This window comes from Colletotrichum truncatum, assembly GCF_014235925.2.
Source record: "Colletotrichum truncatum strain CMES1059 chromosome Unknown Contig_0002, whole genome shotgun sequence".
Taxonomy (NCBI): Eukaryota; Fungi; Ascomycota; class Sordariomycetes; order Glomerellales; family Glomerellaceae; genus Colletotrichum; species Colletotrichum truncatum.
The window spans coordinates 3,735,967-3,755,141 of NW_027222399.1; the positions used below are offsets into that span (position 1 = coordinate 3,735,967).

Consider the following 19,175-nt stretch of genomic DNA (forward strand, 5'->3'; position numbering starts at 1 on the left):
GGGCGACCAAAGAATCGTCATTTGTTCTTCTGCTGCGAGAAGTAAAAGGCATGTTGACGTCGAAAGGAAGTCGTCCTACCAAAAAGAGAAGTCCAATTAGAGTTTGGGGCGTGCACTGCCAATCTTTGAGCTCTTTCCGTCCTGAGGAATCAGTGTATTTTCCTGCTATACGTACCTTTCCCAGCACTGAACACCAGCTACTGGTTAGCGCTTAGCGGTTGCCAGTCCACCTGCTCTTTTCAGGGACCTCGCTTCTCGCTTGCACGTGGGAAATTCCCTATCCCCTGGCCGCTGATGATCTCAATTCGAGGGCCCCTCTGAAATTTGAAACAGCCGAAAGCGAAGCGAGAAAAGACGAGCAGGGAAGTAACACGATCTTATTTCATTTAGTCAGGGGCGCCGCTTCGCTCGGGTTTGTTGCGGACGGCAAATTTCAATAACCTCCGTCCGATGACGTGCTGGATTGAGCAGAATAGAACAGAACCAATCAGACTCGAGACAGACCAAAAGGGATCAAGATAAGGAAATACCATATCGATGATTTGAAGCATGACAAAGTCTAGTCATATTATATATATGTAAAATATATATGGAGTTAAAATTATAGTAATTATGTACGAAGAAAAAAATGTTTGCTTGGTGCGGCAACAACCTCAGTTGTTGGTGGGCACTCCAAGCATCGCACACAGTCCATCGTACGAGCCACCAGGAGCCAGGTTGCTACCTGTCTCGTTCTGGAACCCAATGCGGTTCAAAGTGTTCTCGTCGTTGGGTTTGTACTGAGGCCATGGCCCGTGACAGTTGTAGTCGAGGAGGCCAGCTTTGGTATCCTTGGCGAAAGCAGCCCACGCACCTCGCAGATACTTGCCAATGGCTACCTCCTGAGGCGTATTCTTGATGGCAGCCTCAGGCACGGTACCGAAAAGAACAGGGAGCTAAACCATGTCAGCGGAAATGTCTCATCTCAAAAGTAAATAGCGGATGATGGACATGGAAATGAAGAAGAAAAAAAAGAAAGCGGAACGAACCTCGGATGCATGCCATGCCCCACTGGGCGGCGTCGTAGTGATGGCAATGTTGGGGAAGTCTCCAAAGTATCTGTATCTCCAGGTTGGGTGACCAGCAGCAGCGGCTCGTGCCGCTCTCCTTCCGGTCGGGCAGGTGAAAGCTATGTTGTTGAATCCGAGCCAGTAAGTCTCGTTGTTATCGGGAGCGCCGAGCTTGAACAGACCCGCCTCGTTCTCCAGGTTACCGACCAGGTAGCCACCGGCAGCCGATGGACGTCCACTGTAGTCGGCGAAAACAAGAGCATTATCGACCACTGGTGCGAAAGCCAGTCCACCAGACGAACCAAGCCCAGAATCCTTCGGGTCCAGGCCGTTTGAGATGATGTCTTGCGCCGTCTTCGTAAGCATGCACTCAGTCACGGCCTTGGCATCGGACTTGCTGTCTCCGCAGCCAAGGGCAGACGAAATCTTGAACCACTTGGAGTTCACAGTCTCGTTGGTGAAGATACCGAACGCGTTGGCGACGCCACTCATGGGGATGAAACCGTTGGCAATTGGGTCCGACTCGTACGCGTACGAATAGTAGTCGACAAGCGAACCACCCGCAGACTGTCCAAAAATGGTGATGCGCTCGGTGTCGCCTCCAAACTTGGCAACATTATCACGAACCCATTCCAGAGCCAGACGAATATCAAGAAGTCCCAGATTTGGGGCGGTGGCGGGGTTTCCAGGAAAGCCGAACACGTTGAGACGATAGCTATCGGGTTGCACCGAGTTAGCATTGGGGTTTTGCCCGAACATCAAACTCCGCGACAAACTTACTTCATTGACACCACCACAACGTCATTCAAGTCTGCGATGAACTTTCCGTTATAAGCCTGGGTCCTACTGCTCCCTGTAAATGAGTCAGTTTTTGTACTGCGGCGGAGGGAAAAAAAACCTTGAGACGGAGCTAATTTACCAGTTGTGAAGGCGCCACCGTGAATCCAGACCAGCACAGCCTTCTTGGCATCACCAGTTTGAGGCTTTGTCCACACATTCAGAGTTAAGCAATCCTCGCTCTGAGAGCCAGTATCAGTGACGGCCTGTAGAATCACAGCAGCTGAAGCTGGAACCCCAAGCTTCTTGATCGCGTCGAGGCTGACACCGCCAGAAGACGGCTGCATACATTGATGACCCTAGTTAAAGCTATCTTAGTCTTATGCGCTGGCAACGGTACACAGACCAGTGAGCCCGCTAAAGAGGGCTAAGGAGCACATGGTGTATGATGATGTAACTTACAAATGATGACCCGTTGATGGTCGAAGAGCCAGTATACTTGGCAGGAGGCTGGAAGCGCAAGTTACCGACAGGAGGCTGCGCATAAGGAATACCCAGATACTCGGACACCTAATCAGGTCAGTCGAGAGCCATGGAAGCAGACGAAGCTGTGCTGACCTGGTCTGCGCCGGAGGCAGCATGTCCCTCAACGGGCCCGCTGCTGGTTTCAACTGCCTCCCCGACAGTCCATCGTGGAAGAACCGGGGTCGCTGCTGCGAGACTGGAGGCGACGGCCACGACCTTCAGGACGCTGTTGATGGTGTTTTGGGCTCTCATGATGGATTTTGATCGAGCTTCAACCAAGTTGACGGTATGACAAAGACCGGGGCCGGAGGTGTGGAACTGAAGGAACCTCCGAGCTATAAGAAGCTGAGATTAAGAGGAGGGCCGTGGTGACTTCACAAATGTCAACGACGATGATCGGGCCCGGGCTTTAATATGTCAACGAGGCTTGCCGATACTACGGCGGGACACGTTTGCCGAGGCGACCGTCTCTATTTCCTGAACCATCGCTAACATGTTTTCTCCGAGTATTCGCTAGCGTTTGTCCCCGAGGAATCCAGGTGCCTCCCACAATCGTCCCATTGTCTTGATGGATACCCCAGATAACTAGCCCGCGCTCAGGTGGATGTGATGAGGCAAGGCGGGTCCCGTACCGGTCACCCACCTGTTTGTTGCAGGGGACCCATTCCTTACGAACGTTGCTTGCGACAAGAGGTGCGGATGACAGGGCGGTTCGTAGGATTCCTCATAGAGCCTCAGAGAAAATTTCCGGGGGAGGACGGGTTGTGGATAAAGTTCGCAAGAGTGTCCGGATTGGGGAGCCTTGTCTTTATGTTTGCCCCTCTGAGCTCTTGACACAATCCAACCTATAAACCCACAATGGGCAAAATTTTTCTTTTCTCCAGCCACGTGCGGCTAACGAATCGATATTGCAAAGTAACAGCGGTGCGTTGGAATGCATCTCGAGATTCCCTTTTAGGGCGTGATCTGAATCAAGTGCTCAATTGACAATCGCCTGTGCAGTACGTCAACTCCATCGCCCTGCATAGGGGTCCTAACAGCGGTGAACCCGGTGAGCAGTGCGGGCAAAGACAACTAGCGTTGAGCGGGGTCGTGCGCCGGCGCGGCACTGGAAATGCTGGCCATTTTGTGCCGCTTTCCTGGGCCAGCTCTATTCTACTTTGGTTCTCTCGGCAAATGGCCAACAGCCTGTGGTTGGCTGCTATATATTCATTCCATTACTGTTCCCAACGGCTTCCAGGCCATTCCCAACATGGGGTGTATCGCGAGGTAGAATGGCTGCCGACACCACATTTAACAGCGGGGAATGATCTCATCGGTATTCCGTAGCTAAGCCTACCGAGGATGCCGGTTCCGCGATGGGTGTAATCCTTGCATAGCAAACTGGCGCCTGTTGATTTAGGTAGAGAGTTACCAACATAACCCCGCCAGCATTGAAGCGGTTATGCTTTTCAATTATCAATGCCGGATTGCCCAGTAAAGTATGAGGTCCAGCATTGGACGGAAAGACGAATACGGCAATGGTCCTTGCAGGGGGAAAACCGAGCGCAGGCTTGCTCGCTCCAACCCAGCACCCCAGGCACCAATGATTAATAATATAATTAAAACAAAAAATAACAAAAAAAGCTGATGTCCAACAGATTGACTTTACCACAAGAGCAGACGAAAGGCAGGGCAGGGCCGACCACCTAACAGATGGGATGGATGCGAGCCACTCGGAAGGCTTTAGACCATTTGGATAGAAATGATTAGTTCATCAAGGAGATCGGCCTGCAGCCCAAGGATGGGCACCACGCGTTCATACCAAAGTCTGATGGAAGTCAGAAATACAACGCTAGTCCTTCCACTTCTTCTGGTAACTTTGGCCTGGCCGGATATGCTCCGTTGGCTCGCGCTAAATCGACATTGTCACAAATTGGATGATGTTTGGATCGAGGGGTCGCCAAAGTTAGCGGGCACAACGTTGCAGCTGAACGTGCCCGGGTGCGCTACAGGCCACGCTAGGCGAGTCTCTCAAGCTACGCCTGCAAGCTATTTAGGGAAGTTATAAACGATAAATGAATAACACCAGGGACTGACCAACCGTGTTTTGCCAGCGAAGACGGAAAGCCCCGCTTGGTATGAAGCTTGAGCATTCTGGCTGCTTGGTGATGTCAATCTACCCGATAGTGTTGCCCCGCAGACGTGGATTGCTGTAGGATAAGTTCGTGATCTCCATTGCCGACGGACTATGAAGTAGACTTTTGGTAGTGCGAAGTAACTATGCATGGCCACGGTGGCTAAACAGAATTTACATAACTGTTGGTATGGGCGTGGCAGTCAAGAAAATCCGTATGCGGTCCAGGAAACCAATAGTGCTGAGTCATGTTTGCTTCTCGAGGTTTTCTGTCTCGGCAACGTCAGCTGCGTTGGCGATAACGACCACATACCAATCGTTGGGAGTATCCCAGCTGCTGAACATGTCAAAAAGAATGTCTGCAAACTATGAAACAAAGAAAGACGTGCTGAAAAACTGAGAATGCTTGTATTTGCCCTACCAAGGTCTAGTCCAATCGAGTTGGGGGTCCACCAAGTTGATCTGCTAGGATGTCGATCGGCTTGTTAATTAAGACCTGGATGTTGGAACTAGTATGCAGGATTCAGTGTGATCTCAATCGCTTAGCCGCTGTCTGGCCGCCGTTGTGACCTTGGCATCGGGAAGGTCCTAGACCAATGCCATAAACGGGCGTCCACATCGGCGCTGGAGGCACAGATCTGATAGCTCTTCGGTTGCGATTGGGCTATCAGCGATTGGCGTAATGCGTGGCCATTTTCGTGTCAACCGTTGCCCAGAGGAGACAATGGCTTCAATACTGATGCAGTCATGTACACAACGTCTTCTTCTCCAGGCAAAAGCCAATGGGGAAGGGAGGACTCCTACCTACTAGCGTCTCGCAAGTTTAGCTCGGGGGGGAATAGCGAAAATATTCTAGCGAAAACATGCAGGTTTTCTCCCTTGGCATATCTGGTTTTACAGCTCTAGAGACTAAGTGAGTTTTGCTCGTCGATGTCGTCTTGGCCCAGCTTGCTTGTTGACTTTAGCTTCCAACGCCACCGACTTGCAGGGTCCAATAATCGAAGGATATACTCCCTGGGAAGAAAACAAAACAAATAAAAGAAAAAAATTTCTCGAGGTAACCGAGGCTATCGAATTGTTCGAGATTTCCGAATCGCCACGGTTGCAGCGTGATGGCATGCCGATATGCAATGCGACCTTGGTGGTGTGTGTGTGGTGGTCGGAGAAAAAGTTCTTGTTGGCGTGGGAAGCGAGAATGGGCACTTGATCAATCTCGGCAGGAGTCGCCCAGCGCGTAGAACATGTTGGCGATCGATGGGCAAGCGCTTTCCCCTTTTGGTCGGCACCAGGCAGGTGTCGATGGCGAGGTTCGTCGCTTCCATCAGCATCTACCTTCAGCTAACACCAATACACACTTTGGTGACATGCTTCTTCTGCGTAAAGCAAACATTCTCACCGTTTTTGAGCCTTGGTAAGCTCGGTGTTGTCCCCTTTTCAGGCAAGCGCCAGCGTGATGATATCCACAGCTGACAGGGGCCGTACAGCTGCGTTGTTCCTACACCAGATGAGTCTAGGTAGCGCGAGGGAATCTCAAAGAAGTATCATCTGCGATTGCGCATTAGGCGTTTCGAGGCACGTTGCCGTTACTTCATTCACTCAGATACAGACGAGACTAGGCGACAGTCTAGTATTCCGGTGTCTTGTTCTAAAAACAGTTTGGCGACTATGGCTCAGCATTATCCGGGAAGAACAGCGTGTTATTTCCTCAAGCAACGAAAGACCTGAGTCCGCCAGCATATCTCTCCATTCCCATAACCTCCTTACGGCCATGTCCTCGGCTCAACACCATAACTCTAGGCCATTTCCACTGAACCTGGTCCTCCCAGTCTCCTTGCGGTTGATGGCCTCCGTTGGGGTCTCGTCAGAGGGTGATGTATAGTAGTCCTGATGCTGGAAATCGGAGGTTCAGGCGTCAAGTATGTCTGGAATATTGACCAGTATAGCTATCTTTCCCTTGGTCGCGAACTCGACAAATCCAAGATGCTCGCCACACCTCTGGCCCCGCTTCGTTATCCTGCTCAAGGCCTTCTGATCTCTTTTGCGAGGACTAATACCCAAAGTCACTAGTCTCATCGACGAGAAAGAGCCAATTAAGCTCACTCGGAAGCGGGCTATTAGTGTTTCTTGCTCTCCTTTTCCTTCCTCTTCTCCGCAACGATGGCATCAAACCTAAGGAACCCAGGGTACCCCTCGAAGAAAACGCTGCCGATCCAGGTCCACCAAAGGCCCATGCCAAACTCGATGCCATGCTTTACCAGCCTGGTCTTATGGAACAAATAGCACTCGGCGCCGTGGATTCCCAATACGGGGATGAAGATGGCCTTGACAAGCCAGCGGTAGAACAACGCACCGCCAGGAAACACGTTCTGCAGGAAGCCCCAGATAGGCGTGCCGGGCAGGACGAATCCAAGTGTCAACCAGCAGAAAAAGTAGAAGGCAACGCCGATAAAAGTTGCCAGCGCGGCGCCAGACGCGGCCTCGAAATGGGACACAGTAATATCGCTGAAGCCCAGGGCTTTCTGCGAGACGTGCGCCATCTCAACGACGGCTGGGCGTGCGTCGGCCCACGATTTTAGCGGAGGGTCGAAAGCGATGAAGAACTCCTTGCCGCCGAGGCCGCCGGCAGCGATGGTCATGCCCTCGAAATTGATGTCCTTGAGCCACGGTGAGGAGGCGGCAGCGCGGCTGAGGCCATGGTAATGTCGTAGGTACAAAGAAAGTTCGCGCTTATGATCGCCGTTCATGTGAGCCATGATGCGGTTGCGAGGGGCGCCATCCGAAGCGGCGGAAACAGGAGCTCCAGCTGCGTCGCTGGGAACCTCGGCATGTCGTGCCATGTTGTCAGGGAACGTGGCTCGATAGTTTATGAATAGCGATGAGACAAGTGTTCCGATGGGAGGCACGGTCTGCAAGGGGCAAGGTTCCGATGCAGTCAATGCCACTATTGAATCAAGCAAGTCCAAAGTCAAGCGTAAGGTAAGCTTCCTTCGATTTGCGTTTGCGTCAAGGTTAGGGCTCACGCAGGTGCGGAGGGGAAAAGAGGAGGCGTTGACGGAACTGAGTGAGGTTGTTGGGAAGAGAAGGGCCTCAGAAGCAAGCAACCAACAAACCAACCCAAAATCGCAAATTGTGATCCGTGCAATCCCTGTTTGAGGCGAAGAGTGGGTCGGCGCTCCCTATTTTCCCTCCACAGTCCGTCCGGTGCCACAGATTTGGTTGGAACCAGGCAATTGACTAAAGTACTCTGATAGGTAACCGAAGGCTTTCAAATGTGCATATTCGACGCTGACAAGACAATCGTCCCAAGGATTCATTACAACAGTGGTGGGTGTGCTGATGCAGATGCGTCATTTGGCCTCATCCAGGAACTCGGAATCCCGAGCTCCCTAGATTCCGCCGGCACCGGAGGACCACGGGTTCCGAAGCCACCGAATAACACGGTGGCTGTCGGACTCGCTCCCTTGACAAGACGGAGTTTATCGCGTTCCAAGTTTTCCGAAGAGGTGTGTCAATTGTTTCTTGGATCCTCCGATAAATGCATCCTCCGAAAATGCTCTTTCTTCATTCACCTCGATACTCATTTCCCAAAAACAATTCAATTGCCCGACAAACATGACTTTAGCCCCTCCCTGTGCCTAGCTCAGCTGGTCTATCGTTGCTGAGCTCAGCAGGCGTTACTGGCATAGCAGATTTCCATTCCGTCGAGTGCTCGTATTGCGCTGGATTCGAGTATTGTGCCGGGTAGCCATTGTCCCAGGCGAGGCTCCCTCGGGACATGCGGTCTTGAACACCAAGTCGCTTTCTTCCCTGATATCGTTTCCATGTTACAATCCCTACTGCACAAACGATCAATATCGTGCCCAGGGTGGCTCCAACCGCTATGCCCGCCGCAGCACCCGCTCCGAGCCCCTCGCTAGCGCTCTGAGACACGGTTTTAGTCGATGTGGCAGTTGGTGAGGAGGCCGGTGTCGCCGATGTTGAAGAGCCTGAAACTGCGGTATTGGTTGATGTAGGCGTTGTGGATGAAGGCTCCACCGAGCTCGAAGCCACTGCCGCCGTTGCCGACTGAGTGATGTTGAAATAATGCGACTGAGCCGCCTGTTTGGTGGTCCCTGCTTGGTAGAAGGTCAAGTAGAAGACGCCGAGAGTCATGGACTCCGCTGGAAACCCATCGAAGCTGGGCCTCCAAGTGAAGGCTTTACTAGATAAATTTGCTAACGTTAGGAGGAAAAGTCAGCCATGGTTCTCATCGACGTGGAAAAAGCAACACGGAAGCAACTTACTCGTGATCCTCTTGTACAGAGATGTCTTTAGCTTATCCGAGGCATCACTCCAGACGACCAGGTCGATCATGTCAAAGTCCGTATCCCACAGAAAGGTGATGTCCTTGCCGACTTCATAAACCGGGTTTTCGCTGTAGTCCCCCGTAGGTCCCTCGGCGGCTGGCCGGCGGAATTGGTTCACGGCGAGGGCATTCTGGGTCAAGACAAAGATAGCAGACAGATACAACAAAAAGTGCATCCTTTCGGCTATGGAAAATTCTACCAAAGAGCGCTCGTATGCGAGAGGGTGCGTCGGCTTAAGACCATGCTTTATATATAGGCATCCCCCAATTGCCATATTCGCTGCAGCCTGCTGGGCATGCAAGACTAAAAGCTTTCCGTTGCGTACCAAACGTCATTCGACTTAGTGAACGGCGACGGCGCGTTCGGCATATATGGCGTGCCAGGAACGAAGGATTCGATGGCTGAATTGCATCGCAGCCGTTGGCTAACGCCCTGGCTTTTTAGAATTAAAAATGGTGTACGTTTCAGCTCCAAAAAGAAAGTTGAAGCGCTTAGAGTCTGGGCGCTCTACAAGCTGAAGGAAGACCTAAGCACGGCTGTTCATGGCAAAATATCAGACTTTTGAGGTATAACAAGGGCCTTGTTTGCTGCGGGAGGTAATTATGGATTGTTCGGGCGCACTTGGAAGGATGGGGTTGGTATCGAGTCTGGCGCCACTCGCAGACATAGTGTGGAACACAGTACCAGGCAAATGTTTTCATGGGGTCTTGCAAGTAAACACAAAAATAGTCTTATAAGAGTCAGGATTTCACCCAACTCATCGATAGAAAGATGGAATACTAATTTCAAGAGAACATGGACTGGTTGTTGATAAAAGTCTAGGCCCGTGCTCAAGGCGGTCGCCGATCCGGATCTACAGCCGGGATTTGAGGCCGGACCGGTCCATTGTCGGAATGAGATGGCGGGGCATGCTGGGCGGGGTAATCTTCTGCCAAGAGCCGGCATCCGACCGTCATGATCCCGGAGCTGTTGTCCTGACCGTTACGAGGCGTAGGGCTGCGTTCAGTTCTCCGATACCAGGTAACAAAGAACCATCCTGGACAAAGTCTTTTGAGGTTTTCCTCCTAATTCTAGATTCCTCTCATCTCGACATCCCGCCATGTCCTCCAACAAAGCCCGCGTGCTGCTCATCGGCAGTGGCGGAATAGGCACGATAGCTGCCCTTAACCTCGAATCTGGAAATCGCGCAGAGGTCACGTCAGTTTTGCGATCGAACTACAACGTAGTCAGCCAAGAGGGCTTCTCCATCAAGTCAATCGACCACGGCACCTTGGAAAGCTGGCGCCCAACCCAAGGTCAGTCTTGGATTTTCCTTCCCATGGCCTCCAACAATACGACTAACCACTCTCCATGAAGTTCTCAATGCCGTTCCGGATGTCTCAAAGTTGAATCCAGATCAGCGATTCGACTACATAGTCTGCTGTACCAAAAACATCCCCGATGCCCCTCCCAACCTGCCTGAGCTGATCGCTCCGGCGGTCTCTCCAAAACACACAGTCATCGTGTTAATCCAAAATGGACTCAACATCCAGCGCCCCTTTTTGGACCGCTTTCCGTCAAACATCGTTCTGTCGGGAGTCAGTCGCATCGACGCTCACGAAATCGCCCCGGGCGTGATCGAACAGAAACAGCACGACCTCTTGCACATCGGGGCCTTTTCAAACCCCCGCCGGGGAGAAGCAGAACAGGATGCAGCAGCGAGACGCTTCGTGGAGATCTACAGCGCAGGAGGCAGGACAAATTGTCTACACAAGCCGGACGTCAACTTTGACCGCTGGAGCAAGCTCGTCTACAACGCCTCATTTAACCCGATATGCGCCCTGACGGGGCTGAACGCGAGCGAGCTGCAGCTAACGCCGCGTACGATGGACACCATGGTCGTTCCCGCCATGAAGGAGGTTCTCAAAGTTGCGCGGACGATAGGGCATGCGCTTCCTGAGGAACTGATTCAGAAGACGATCCAGCTTAACCCCATCGATGAGAACATTTCTCCGAGCATGCAAGTTGACTTTGAAAAGGTGAGCCCGTCTTGCGAAGGTTGCATTAAGGTGGTTATGCTAACTATGCTCTCGCAGGGAAACCTGATCGAGCATGAGAATATCCTCGGCGAAGTCGTCAGGGAAGCAGAGAAGTACTCGGTGGACACGCCGATATTGTCGGTCCTGTATGAGCTGTGCTGTGCCCATCAGTGGAGGTTCAAAAGAGCTCGGGGCCAGATTTGAGTTACTTTTGCCTTCACGAATGCAGAGCTAATCACAGCAACCATGTATGCTTTCTCAAAATCGCCGGCATAAGTTCAGCCGCCCTCGACTTTTCTTAGAACTGTACGTATTAAGGTCCTGTCCACCTTCAGCTCAAAGCTAGTCAAAGGGTGTGAGCTACATAAACGGCGATATCGAATACACTCAGCGGCCGTTTTACAAACCTTGCCCGGCAAAACTTACCCAAAAGGCTCTTCATTTGACGATATATGCAAGGTTATCTAGATTAATCATTCCCTACGGTATCAAACATCCCACTTCCCGCAACCCCACATCCCACAAGCTTTCAGAGTGAATAAGTTTATTATATCTTGCTAACACTATTAGTAGAAAACCACCAACGCGTACCACGCTATGTAGAGTTTAACTTCATCCCAAGCGAGAACCAGATAAACTTCCATCAAACCTTGCGTCCCGCATCCTTCTCCGCATTCAATCCAAGAAGCACGGTTGACCCCGCGCCTCACCAACGCCTCGAAAGAATGAGCGGCAGTTCTCTGGACAGCCTGCATGAGAAATCAGACCACTTGCGAGCTGAAAGAGCGAACCTTTCTCCGTAGGGGATGAATGTTGGGGGTTATCTTAGGTTAAGCTCGACTCACGGACGGAGGGGGACACTGTATTTCGCGCTTGTAGAGTCCGATGTCAGTCTTGGTGATCGCAAATCCCTTGCTTGTTTAACGGATGTGTCCGCCGTAGGCAATCTTTTACCTGGAGTGACCTTATTGGTGCGGCTTGAGTAGTGTCACTATCTATTTGAGAAGCAGGTTTTCCGGCCAGCGCAGTCTTCGGTATCTGATTGGAGAATGTTGTTGTTATGAGGGGAAGAAAAATATATATCAATCATCATAAACTGTTTTCAAAACGGGCTCTTGGCGGTATGTAGAGCCTGCCTGCAACCCAACGCCCGCCCATGCAAATGGTATCACTGAACCCTGTGTCCAACAGAGTTACACCTATCCGCCCCCGCGAAAATGACTGAGTGCTGTGAACCTGCGCTTGGTATGAAGACGCGCCTCGCGTATGCCTCCGACCATTGCACCCCCAATGCCATGCTCTCTCGCGCTGCGTGCTTTTAGAATTTGAAAGTCCGATTACCCCTGACATCTCAAAACGTCGCCTTGTCTCTCTCGCCGCCGTCGCCCAACGCACCATGAAACGTCGTTGTGGTCTGCACATGGATCCCGCTCTCTATCGAGCTCCTCCTCGTCCCGAATGCCCCTTCCCCTTCCATGTCTCCGTACCTTATGTGTGTCCTCACCTCCCCGCGAGACTTGTCCCCGAGCTCCAGCTCGCTTTCGTTCGGCTCTGTGCCCTTCGACATGAACGAGAAGAACTTGCGCCGCTTGTCCACCAGTCGTGCAGCCTTAGCAACCGCTATCCTCTCCTCCTCCTCTTCCAATCTCCTCTGATAGGCGTTGATCGCCTTCCTGTGGTATCCTGAGCCAGCCGATGCCTTTGGCGCTGGCTTGATCTCCGTGGCGGCCGTCGAGCCGATGAAGTTCGGGATGACGCGGTTGATGAGGGTCCTGATCGCCGGAAGACATACAACAATCATTGACACTGACACTTCAACTCCGGACCAGATCAGAGGATCGGTAAAGTCCCATGTCGGGTTGAGCGAGCGCGTGAACAGGACGATGTACCGTAGTCGCACGCACGAGGTGATCAAGATGAAGACGCCGAGGCTGAACATGAAAATGATGCCGGCCTTTTTCCGTATCGACATGTTAAGCTGATATAGCAGTGGAAGCGGCAGCACGAGAATGAGAATATCGTGGCTGATGCTCAGACCGCCGGCGACGAAGGCAAGGGTGTTGATGTCGAGGCAGTGGTGCGGGCCGTAATCTCCTTTCCAGCCCTCCCAGTTGAAGTCGAAAGGTATGCATTGGAATATTTGCATGAAGAGAAGGATTGTCGTCGACACGATGACGTAGGCCATTACTGCGAAAGTAGCCCATCGAAATCTCTTGTTCGGGAAGATTCGGAGATAGAAGAAGAGCGCAGATATCTTGGTTAGACCTAGACATGTGAGGTAGAAGCTTTCGTCAACAAAGAAGAGCTGTTTTTTGTTAGTTTTTGCCCATGGTAATATTGGATTAATCTGCAAACCTTTAATCCGGTGGTAAGCTCATATGGCTGCACCATCCAGATGTCTTCGCCGAACGCGACGGAGCCGGCTACTAGGTGTCAGCGGGTATAAAGCTGGAGGAACAAGAGGCTTACCAAGTTGCCCAAGCACTATGAAAGGAGCGAACATAATCTATTATCGGTTAGCCGAACAACAACCTCTGGAGCTGCCACGGACAGACGCACCCCACAGACTATCATGATCCAATCATCCGGAGCGAAGTGGTGCATCGTCGTCCATCGCGCATATAACCGCAACGGGACAACCAACAATCCGGTGATCTGAATGGCAAGAGGCGCCAGAATGTCGACCTTTCGCTTGCGTATCGGCCTCTTGCATGCTTCTGCTTCTATCCTCGCGACATCTGAGCACATGTTAGTTGACCTCATTCTTTGGTATATTCTGCGCAAGGTAAACTTACCAATTGCCTCTAACCTGTTGCATTTCGCAAGAAGACAAGTTTGCACCTGCGCCCTCAAACCCTCGTCTGAACATATGCAAGTATCGTTTGACACGGTCTTGCACGTCGACTTTGGTATCTCTTCGATAGTGCATTGCAACTAAAGATCAAAGTCAACCGTGAGGCCTCGAAGGCAAAACTGCAACGAATTTGAACCACTTACGCCGCACGGAGGTAGTTTGGTCGCATATTCAAGCAAAGCGCCCTGCGAGAAGCCGAAAAAGACAGCTGCGGCCGCCAGGCTGAGCAACATCGAATGCCTCATGGCTCTCCACTACTGCGGTATGCCAGCGATGACGTCTGGCAATGGCAGATGGAAAACCAAGTCAGTATGACAAGGACAGAACAGAGGGAAATATCTCGTGGTGATGAAAGAATGAGTCTCCTATTCAAGGGGTTTACAGGCCACCGAATCTTGCCTGCTAGTGCCATCCTTGATGGAAGCAGGGGCGTGGGAAAGCGTGGGCGTTATAAGCCGCAGAACACCGTCCAAGCCAGGTGCTTGCAACTTACAGTCACTCCAGTCAGGGGGAGCGGAACGAACCACCGCACGGGAGACTAAAAAAGAGGTACGACTTGACACCAAGCTTTAGGGTGATTCGTGGTGTCTAGCAGGAGTACTCCGTACTCCGCATATAGTGCCATTCTGGTATCCTCTCTCCACATGGCTCAAGAGGCAGTGTGCGGTAGCCGCGTCCTGTACTACACTTCACACACGGTATCATGTGTGCGAAACAGGTATCTCGACCAATTAGACTGAACACACGCCGAGAGTGTGAGAAAAGAGTTTAACCATGGTCGTGCGGCTAGGGTGGGTTAGGGGTCCTATCCGGGCTAGAAGCCACAGGAAAAGGAGGCGTCGATTGGAACAAGCTGATGTTGAGTAGCTGCAGAACATGTCCCCCTGGGGTCAATGGAACATTCAATCGAAGAAAACTCGTGGCAGTGGATCTCTGGTGTCCCATTTTCCCTAGCTGAGTCGTGCAATGGCCACGATCGGTTTCGTGCATGTTTCTCGTGTCACCAAAAGCTCGGCCGGGTTGTAGGTAGGGCAACTCGCTCCACCCAATAAATTGTCGACTTTCGGCCGACCATGAACATGAACGAAGCCAATAAACCCACAAAGCCTGAGGATTCATAAGAGAGTCGCACTATGGGAAGGGTCGGGCTGGCGTGTCGTCTGGTGTTCTTCTCCCTTTCTGCCAAGACGAGCAGAATCCTACTACCTAGGGCTGTGAACTGAATCATGTTTGTCTTTCCAACGGTTTACTGGCGTTTCACGCCGTTCCAGAGGTAGATTGAAATTGAATTAGGTGGCAGAGAGACTAGCCATTATTCGTCTGATTAGGAAGGAAGGGCATGCGATTGTAAGCCAGATTACCATCGATCCCCCAACGTATGGGAAACTCCTGTCTTTCTTTGTGTGTCTTGCTGCATCCGCCGCTAAGAGGCAACAATAGCAGCTAAATTAGGATTATGAGTAGGCCCGTGCGGGAGGTGTGCCAATGAAGTATGTCATTGGCATGCATCGTCGATCTACGGAGGCTCTGGTAAAGGTTCTTGTGTGAACTCGAATATGGCTGGCTAGTTTAAATTGAGGTCCGATTTTATTGACCAACCAATTTCCATTCGAAAGTCAAACTCAAGTGAACATGCTCTTCTGGCAGTAGATCCAACGGGGGGGCGTCCAAACTTGTCCGATCGAACTTCAGACACGCCTCAACGAACGTCCAAGCGGTAGATCAAAGCTTGGCATGTCAGGTGCTGGCCGTAATGCGGGCCTGGGAGGACGACAATCACCTAAGTAGAATACGAGATGGTGGTCACATTGCCTGGCTTTCTCACTGAGCTAAAGCAATTATTTTGTAGAAATCGCGGTGCAGAAGCGTTTCCCAGTTCTTCCAGCAGTCGTTCACAATGAAGGGTTGCAATCCCGTCCGGTTTCATGCAGGCGGATACCCGAATATCCGCCCGGGAACAATGCAACCACCCTTTCTTCTTCTCTGTCTTCCAAAAACCACGGGAGCGTCAAAGTACATCGCTTTTCGTTTTGCGCGATTGTGGTTTGGATTGCCATCTTTAGAGTCGTTGGGTGATGTCAATGAGAGCAATGTGGGGGTGGCTGGCATCTGTTGAAGTGATTGGGGGGGCGGCCACCTGCGAAGAAGAAGAAGCTTTCGAAATACAAGTAAACAACTGTCAGGGGTTCTTTTTTTAGCGCTTGGTCTGTCTTTCTAATAATTACTTTGACCGCTTCAGGACAGGCGGAGACAATATTGACTGGCGTCAGCCTGGCGTCATTTGCTAAAGGGCCCCCGAGCCATCGTTCTGGAGCTAACGCCTAAAGCGCGGGAGACGGCGCGGGAGTTAGAACCATCGCGGTCGCATCTCTGTCTGACGAATGAGGACCTCTCTAGCGTATGGCTTAATGAGGAAACCAATCTTCATTTCAGTTGGCCATCTGCGAGCAAACCTCGGTATCCTCCAGTCAATAAATGCTCGCCTGCAGTATGTTGAGAGTTGCGACTAGCGGATTTAACGCGCTTCCGAGCAGTCGCTACTAGACTGGGACGGGCCAGACGGCAGTTAGTATGCATTCGAGTCATGTAGGTTCTGGTCGCTGGACCGGTTGATCGATGGTCCCAGTCTAAACATGATCTTGTATGGCTCACCGTTTATAATAGTGTTACTAGAATCCACATTACGCTGCCACGGCAGGATGAATGAAGTCTTGAACACCTCGAAACGTGCAAGACCGAAGAGAAGTCTGTGATATGACAGTCCAGCTGTCTGAAAGATGGCATTGGGATAGCATGCACAGAACAAGGCGAAAGCCCAAGGCTGACCTGCCTGGAGTAATTAGGCATTTTCTTTGAAAGAGTCCGGTAAGGGCTGTAAATCTCATCTGCCGCGCCTGAATCCCTTTTCCACATCTTGAGGGAAGATTGTGTCTTGTCCTTTGGCCCCGAGACGAGGGTGACGGTTGGGAGGTACTGAGGTATTGTATTCACTTTGTGGGCTTGCTTGTTTTGTACGACGATCCATATGGACCATTGTTTTTACTGTCCTATAAATCCTCAAACAGCCCCCTCTTGTTTGCCGGACGGGATACACCCGTGAAGGACAAATGGGGGGTTTTGGAGTCACATCCTCTGCACTCTCCAACTTGAGACAACCTGAGCCTCGTATCATGAAGGTTGTAGACTGTGTATTACAGTGCGGTTGCAGATACATGTGTTGCATACTTTCGACGAGAGGCGCAAACCGAGACGCCTTCATTTTCCCATGTAGAACGGCATGTTTTAAGCAACGGTCCGTTGCCGCCATCCTGCCCACGCGACCCTTGTTTGTGGACTAGTGTATGCCTGAAGTTCCCTCACCTTGCCTTTGCCCAACGGCTTAATCTTCTAAATTCCGCGTCAGAAGCTTAAGCTGCTCTTCTGGCCTAGGCTTTTTACTGAAAACAGGATGTTTAGTCCTGGGCACGGGAAGTTGCAACTCCAGCAGAGTCAGTCGTACTCGGAATTGCCCGTTTCGACGTGTTCATATATGAGGTGATCATGGTCATTGTTATCAAAGCTTTGTCAGGTGGTCCTTGGGTTGTCTGAATGCCACTAAAACGGCTTCACCCGTGTTGGCCTCTCAAGAAGACCGTGTCGATAAAAGCACGGAACTCCCCCGCATTGTATTTAGGTAGCCATGTGACGATTCAACCAGCCCAGAACCAGAAAAGTCTGGTCAGGCAGATGTGGCCGGACATTGTCGACGTGACCTGACAGACCATGGGTAACAATGGCTCCCTGTGACTGGTCCTAGGTTGATTGATGGCTCAAGCTCCGTGTTCAGCGGGAACCTGCGGGATGTATTGAGGCTGGAATTTGGCATCGTAAAGAGTGCCCGTACCATCGTATGGTGTCGGCTGCTGGTGGAAGACCCATTGTAGGCGGATACGCTCCAATATAGGAAGTCCGCTGGACCCATTAAGACCGAGGTTGGGAGGCGGGTATGGACGAAACTTGCTGGTGTCATTGTTTAACGCCCCAAAGTAGGATTCAGAGTTGTTCACATCAGCCATATTTGGTGGGTCTTTGTTGGCTACTAAAACCTTGGAGCCAAGGTTCTGGACGAACTGGTAAATGTTGGCGCCCACATCGTAGCGCCCAAGGTTCGGCAGCTCCCAGTTAAACTCGACTGTCGACATCATAGAATAGTGCGTGTAAAAGGTCTTATCTTCTGTTCCTTTCATGTCCGTAGGAAGCGCGCTTCCCAGCAACAGTGATGCGATCTTGTTTGGCTTCCCATAATCCTTGGCCTCGTCGTAGGTCAGGAGAATGAGTGTTCTCTCTTTGAACGCGTCTTTGGCTAGCATGGGTTTAAGAAAGTCGTGGGCCCACTTTGTGGCATACTCCAAGGACGTATTATGGCCGTCGTTCATCATGTTGGGTGACATGAAGACGTACTGTGGTACTGTCTTGGCTTCGAAGTCGGTCTTCCATTCATCGAAGGACTGGATGTTGAGCAATCTGGTTCCGTTGAGATTAATGGAGTCAAAGGATACAAAGGGACTGCACACGCATTAGTATCCCACACAGCCAAAAAGATCGATGGGCCAACGAACTTGTGCTTCCGAACATAGTCCCACTTGCCGCCGCCTGTTTGGCCATCACTGGCATCGGCCAGAAAACCTGGGCCAGGTATATCTTCCATGTAGGCCTTCCATGACAGGCCCCTCCAGTCTAGCAGGTCCACGATGGTAGACACGTTGATTGGCAGCCGTACACGTTCGTCATGGTTTAGGCCGAAATAGTCGCCGGCGAGAGCTGCAATGTAGTTCGGCTGGCTTGGGTGGGTTTGGGCGTGGTAATTGGACAACAAAATCCCTTCCTTTTTAAGGTCGGCAATGTGGGAATCCTCGACGACTTGGGCAAAGTCCTGTGGACGACTAATATCAGCAAGGAGCTCTGCCGGCAGGGAAATGTGGGCTGCAAACCTGGTTTTCCAGCCAGATGGAAATGAGCCGATCGAAGCTCCTGCCGGGGATGTGAGTGGCTGCAACGAGAGCCAAGAACCCAGTCAGGAAACCAATAGGTGATCGCATCGTGGCTCTTCGCGTCCGTTATTGCATTTCAGTTGTCAATTGCAAAGATTCAGGATATTGGTTCCAGTCCTCAGGTTTTGACGAGGTGAGAAACCACGGTTCTCGTGGCCAGAAACGAAGCAAAACATAGTGTCGCCACGAATTCGTTTCTGCTCCGGCTCCTGTCTCACAATGGTACCTTTTGACGGGACCAAAGAGGCCGTGTGTCGCGCAGTCCAGCAAGCATCCCGTGCAGCGTTTGATGTAAATCCCCTTGAAACGTCTCTAGCCTTCAAAGCCTCTTTGTGGGCTGCACCGGACCCTGCACCGATCTCGGAGTGCGGGTCCGCTTCGGCAGGGATATTTTGATCTGATAACTTTAATGTGGGTGGGAGAAAAACTTGCGTCGTGGTGGTTTGCGTAGCCGCTGCGT

The 19,175-nt window shown here is 51.5% G+C and overlaps 6 protein-coding genes across 6 annotated transcripts; 1 reads left to right on the forward strand and 5 right to left on the reverse strand.

Moving 5' to 3' along the window:
* Window positions 1-653: 653 nt before the first annotated feature.
* Window positions 654-2,603, reverse strand: CTRU02_203953 (carboxylesterase; the record flags this gene model as incomplete). The annotated part of the gene is made up of 5 exons (XM_036733666.1): window positions 654-935; window positions 1,029-1,764; window positions 1,830-2,185; window positions 2,289-2,396; window positions 2,445-2,603. 5 exons carry the CDS (start codon window positions 2,601-2,603, stop codon window positions 654-656), a joined length of 1,641 nt encoding a protein of 546 aa, XP_036574581.1.
* A 3,978-nt stretch (window positions 2,604-6,581) lies between these two features.
* CTRU02_203954 (uncharacterized protein) lies at window positions 6,582-7,304 on the reverse strand (the record flags this gene model as incomplete). Its single annotated transcript, XM_036733667.1, has 1 exon — window positions 6,582-7,304. The coding sequence occupies one exon, from the start codon at window positions 7,302-7,304 to the stop codon at window positions 6,582-6,584; it is 723 nt and encodes a 240-aa protein (XP_036574582.1).
* Window positions 7,305-8,085: 781 nt separating this feature from the next.
* Window positions 8,086-8,988, reverse strand: CTRU02_203955 (uncharacterized protein; the record flags this gene model as incomplete). The annotated part of the gene is made up of 2 exons (XM_036733668.1): window positions 8,086-8,681; window positions 8,751-8,988. 2 exons carry the CDS (start codon window positions 8,986-8,988, stop codon window positions 8,086-8,088), a joined length of 834 nt encoding a protein of 277 aa, XP_036574583.1.
* A 924-nt stretch (window positions 8,989-9,912) lies between these two features.
* CTRU02_203956 (uncharacterized protein) lies at window positions 9,913-11,035 on the forward strand (the record flags this gene model as incomplete). The annotated part of the gene is made up of 3 exons (XM_036733669.1): window positions 9,913-10,108; window positions 10,149-10,831; window positions 10,889-11,035. The coding sequence occupies 3 exons, from the start codon at window positions 9,913-9,915 to the stop codon at window positions 11,033-11,035; spliced, it is 1,026 nt and encodes a 341-aa protein (XP_036574584.1).
* A 1,147-nt stretch (window positions 11,036-12,182) lies between these two features.
* Window positions 12,183-13,930, reverse strand: CTRU02_203957 (CFEM domain-containing protein; the record flags this gene model as incomplete). Its single annotated transcript, XM_036733670.1, has 6 exons — window positions 12,183-13,136; window positions 13,187-13,254; window positions 13,301-13,337; window positions 13,391-13,569; window positions 13,627-13,765; window positions 13,829-13,930. The coding sequence occupies 6 exons, from the start codon at window positions 13,928-13,930 to the stop codon at window positions 12,183-12,185; spliced, it is 1,479 nt and encodes a 492-aa protein (XP_036574585.1).
* Window positions 13,931-17,494: 3,564 nt separating this feature from the next.
* Window positions 17,495-18,763, reverse strand: CTRU02_203958 (putative acid phosphatase; the record flags this gene model as incomplete). The annotated part of the gene is made up of 3 exons (XM_036733671.1): window positions 17,495-18,230; window positions 18,284-18,612; window positions 18,656-18,763. The coding sequence occupies 3 exons, from the start codon at window positions 18,761-18,763 to the stop codon at window positions 17,495-17,497; spliced, it is 1,173 nt and encodes a 390-aa protein (XP_036574586.1).
* Window positions 18,764-19,175: the final 412 nt, after the last annotated feature.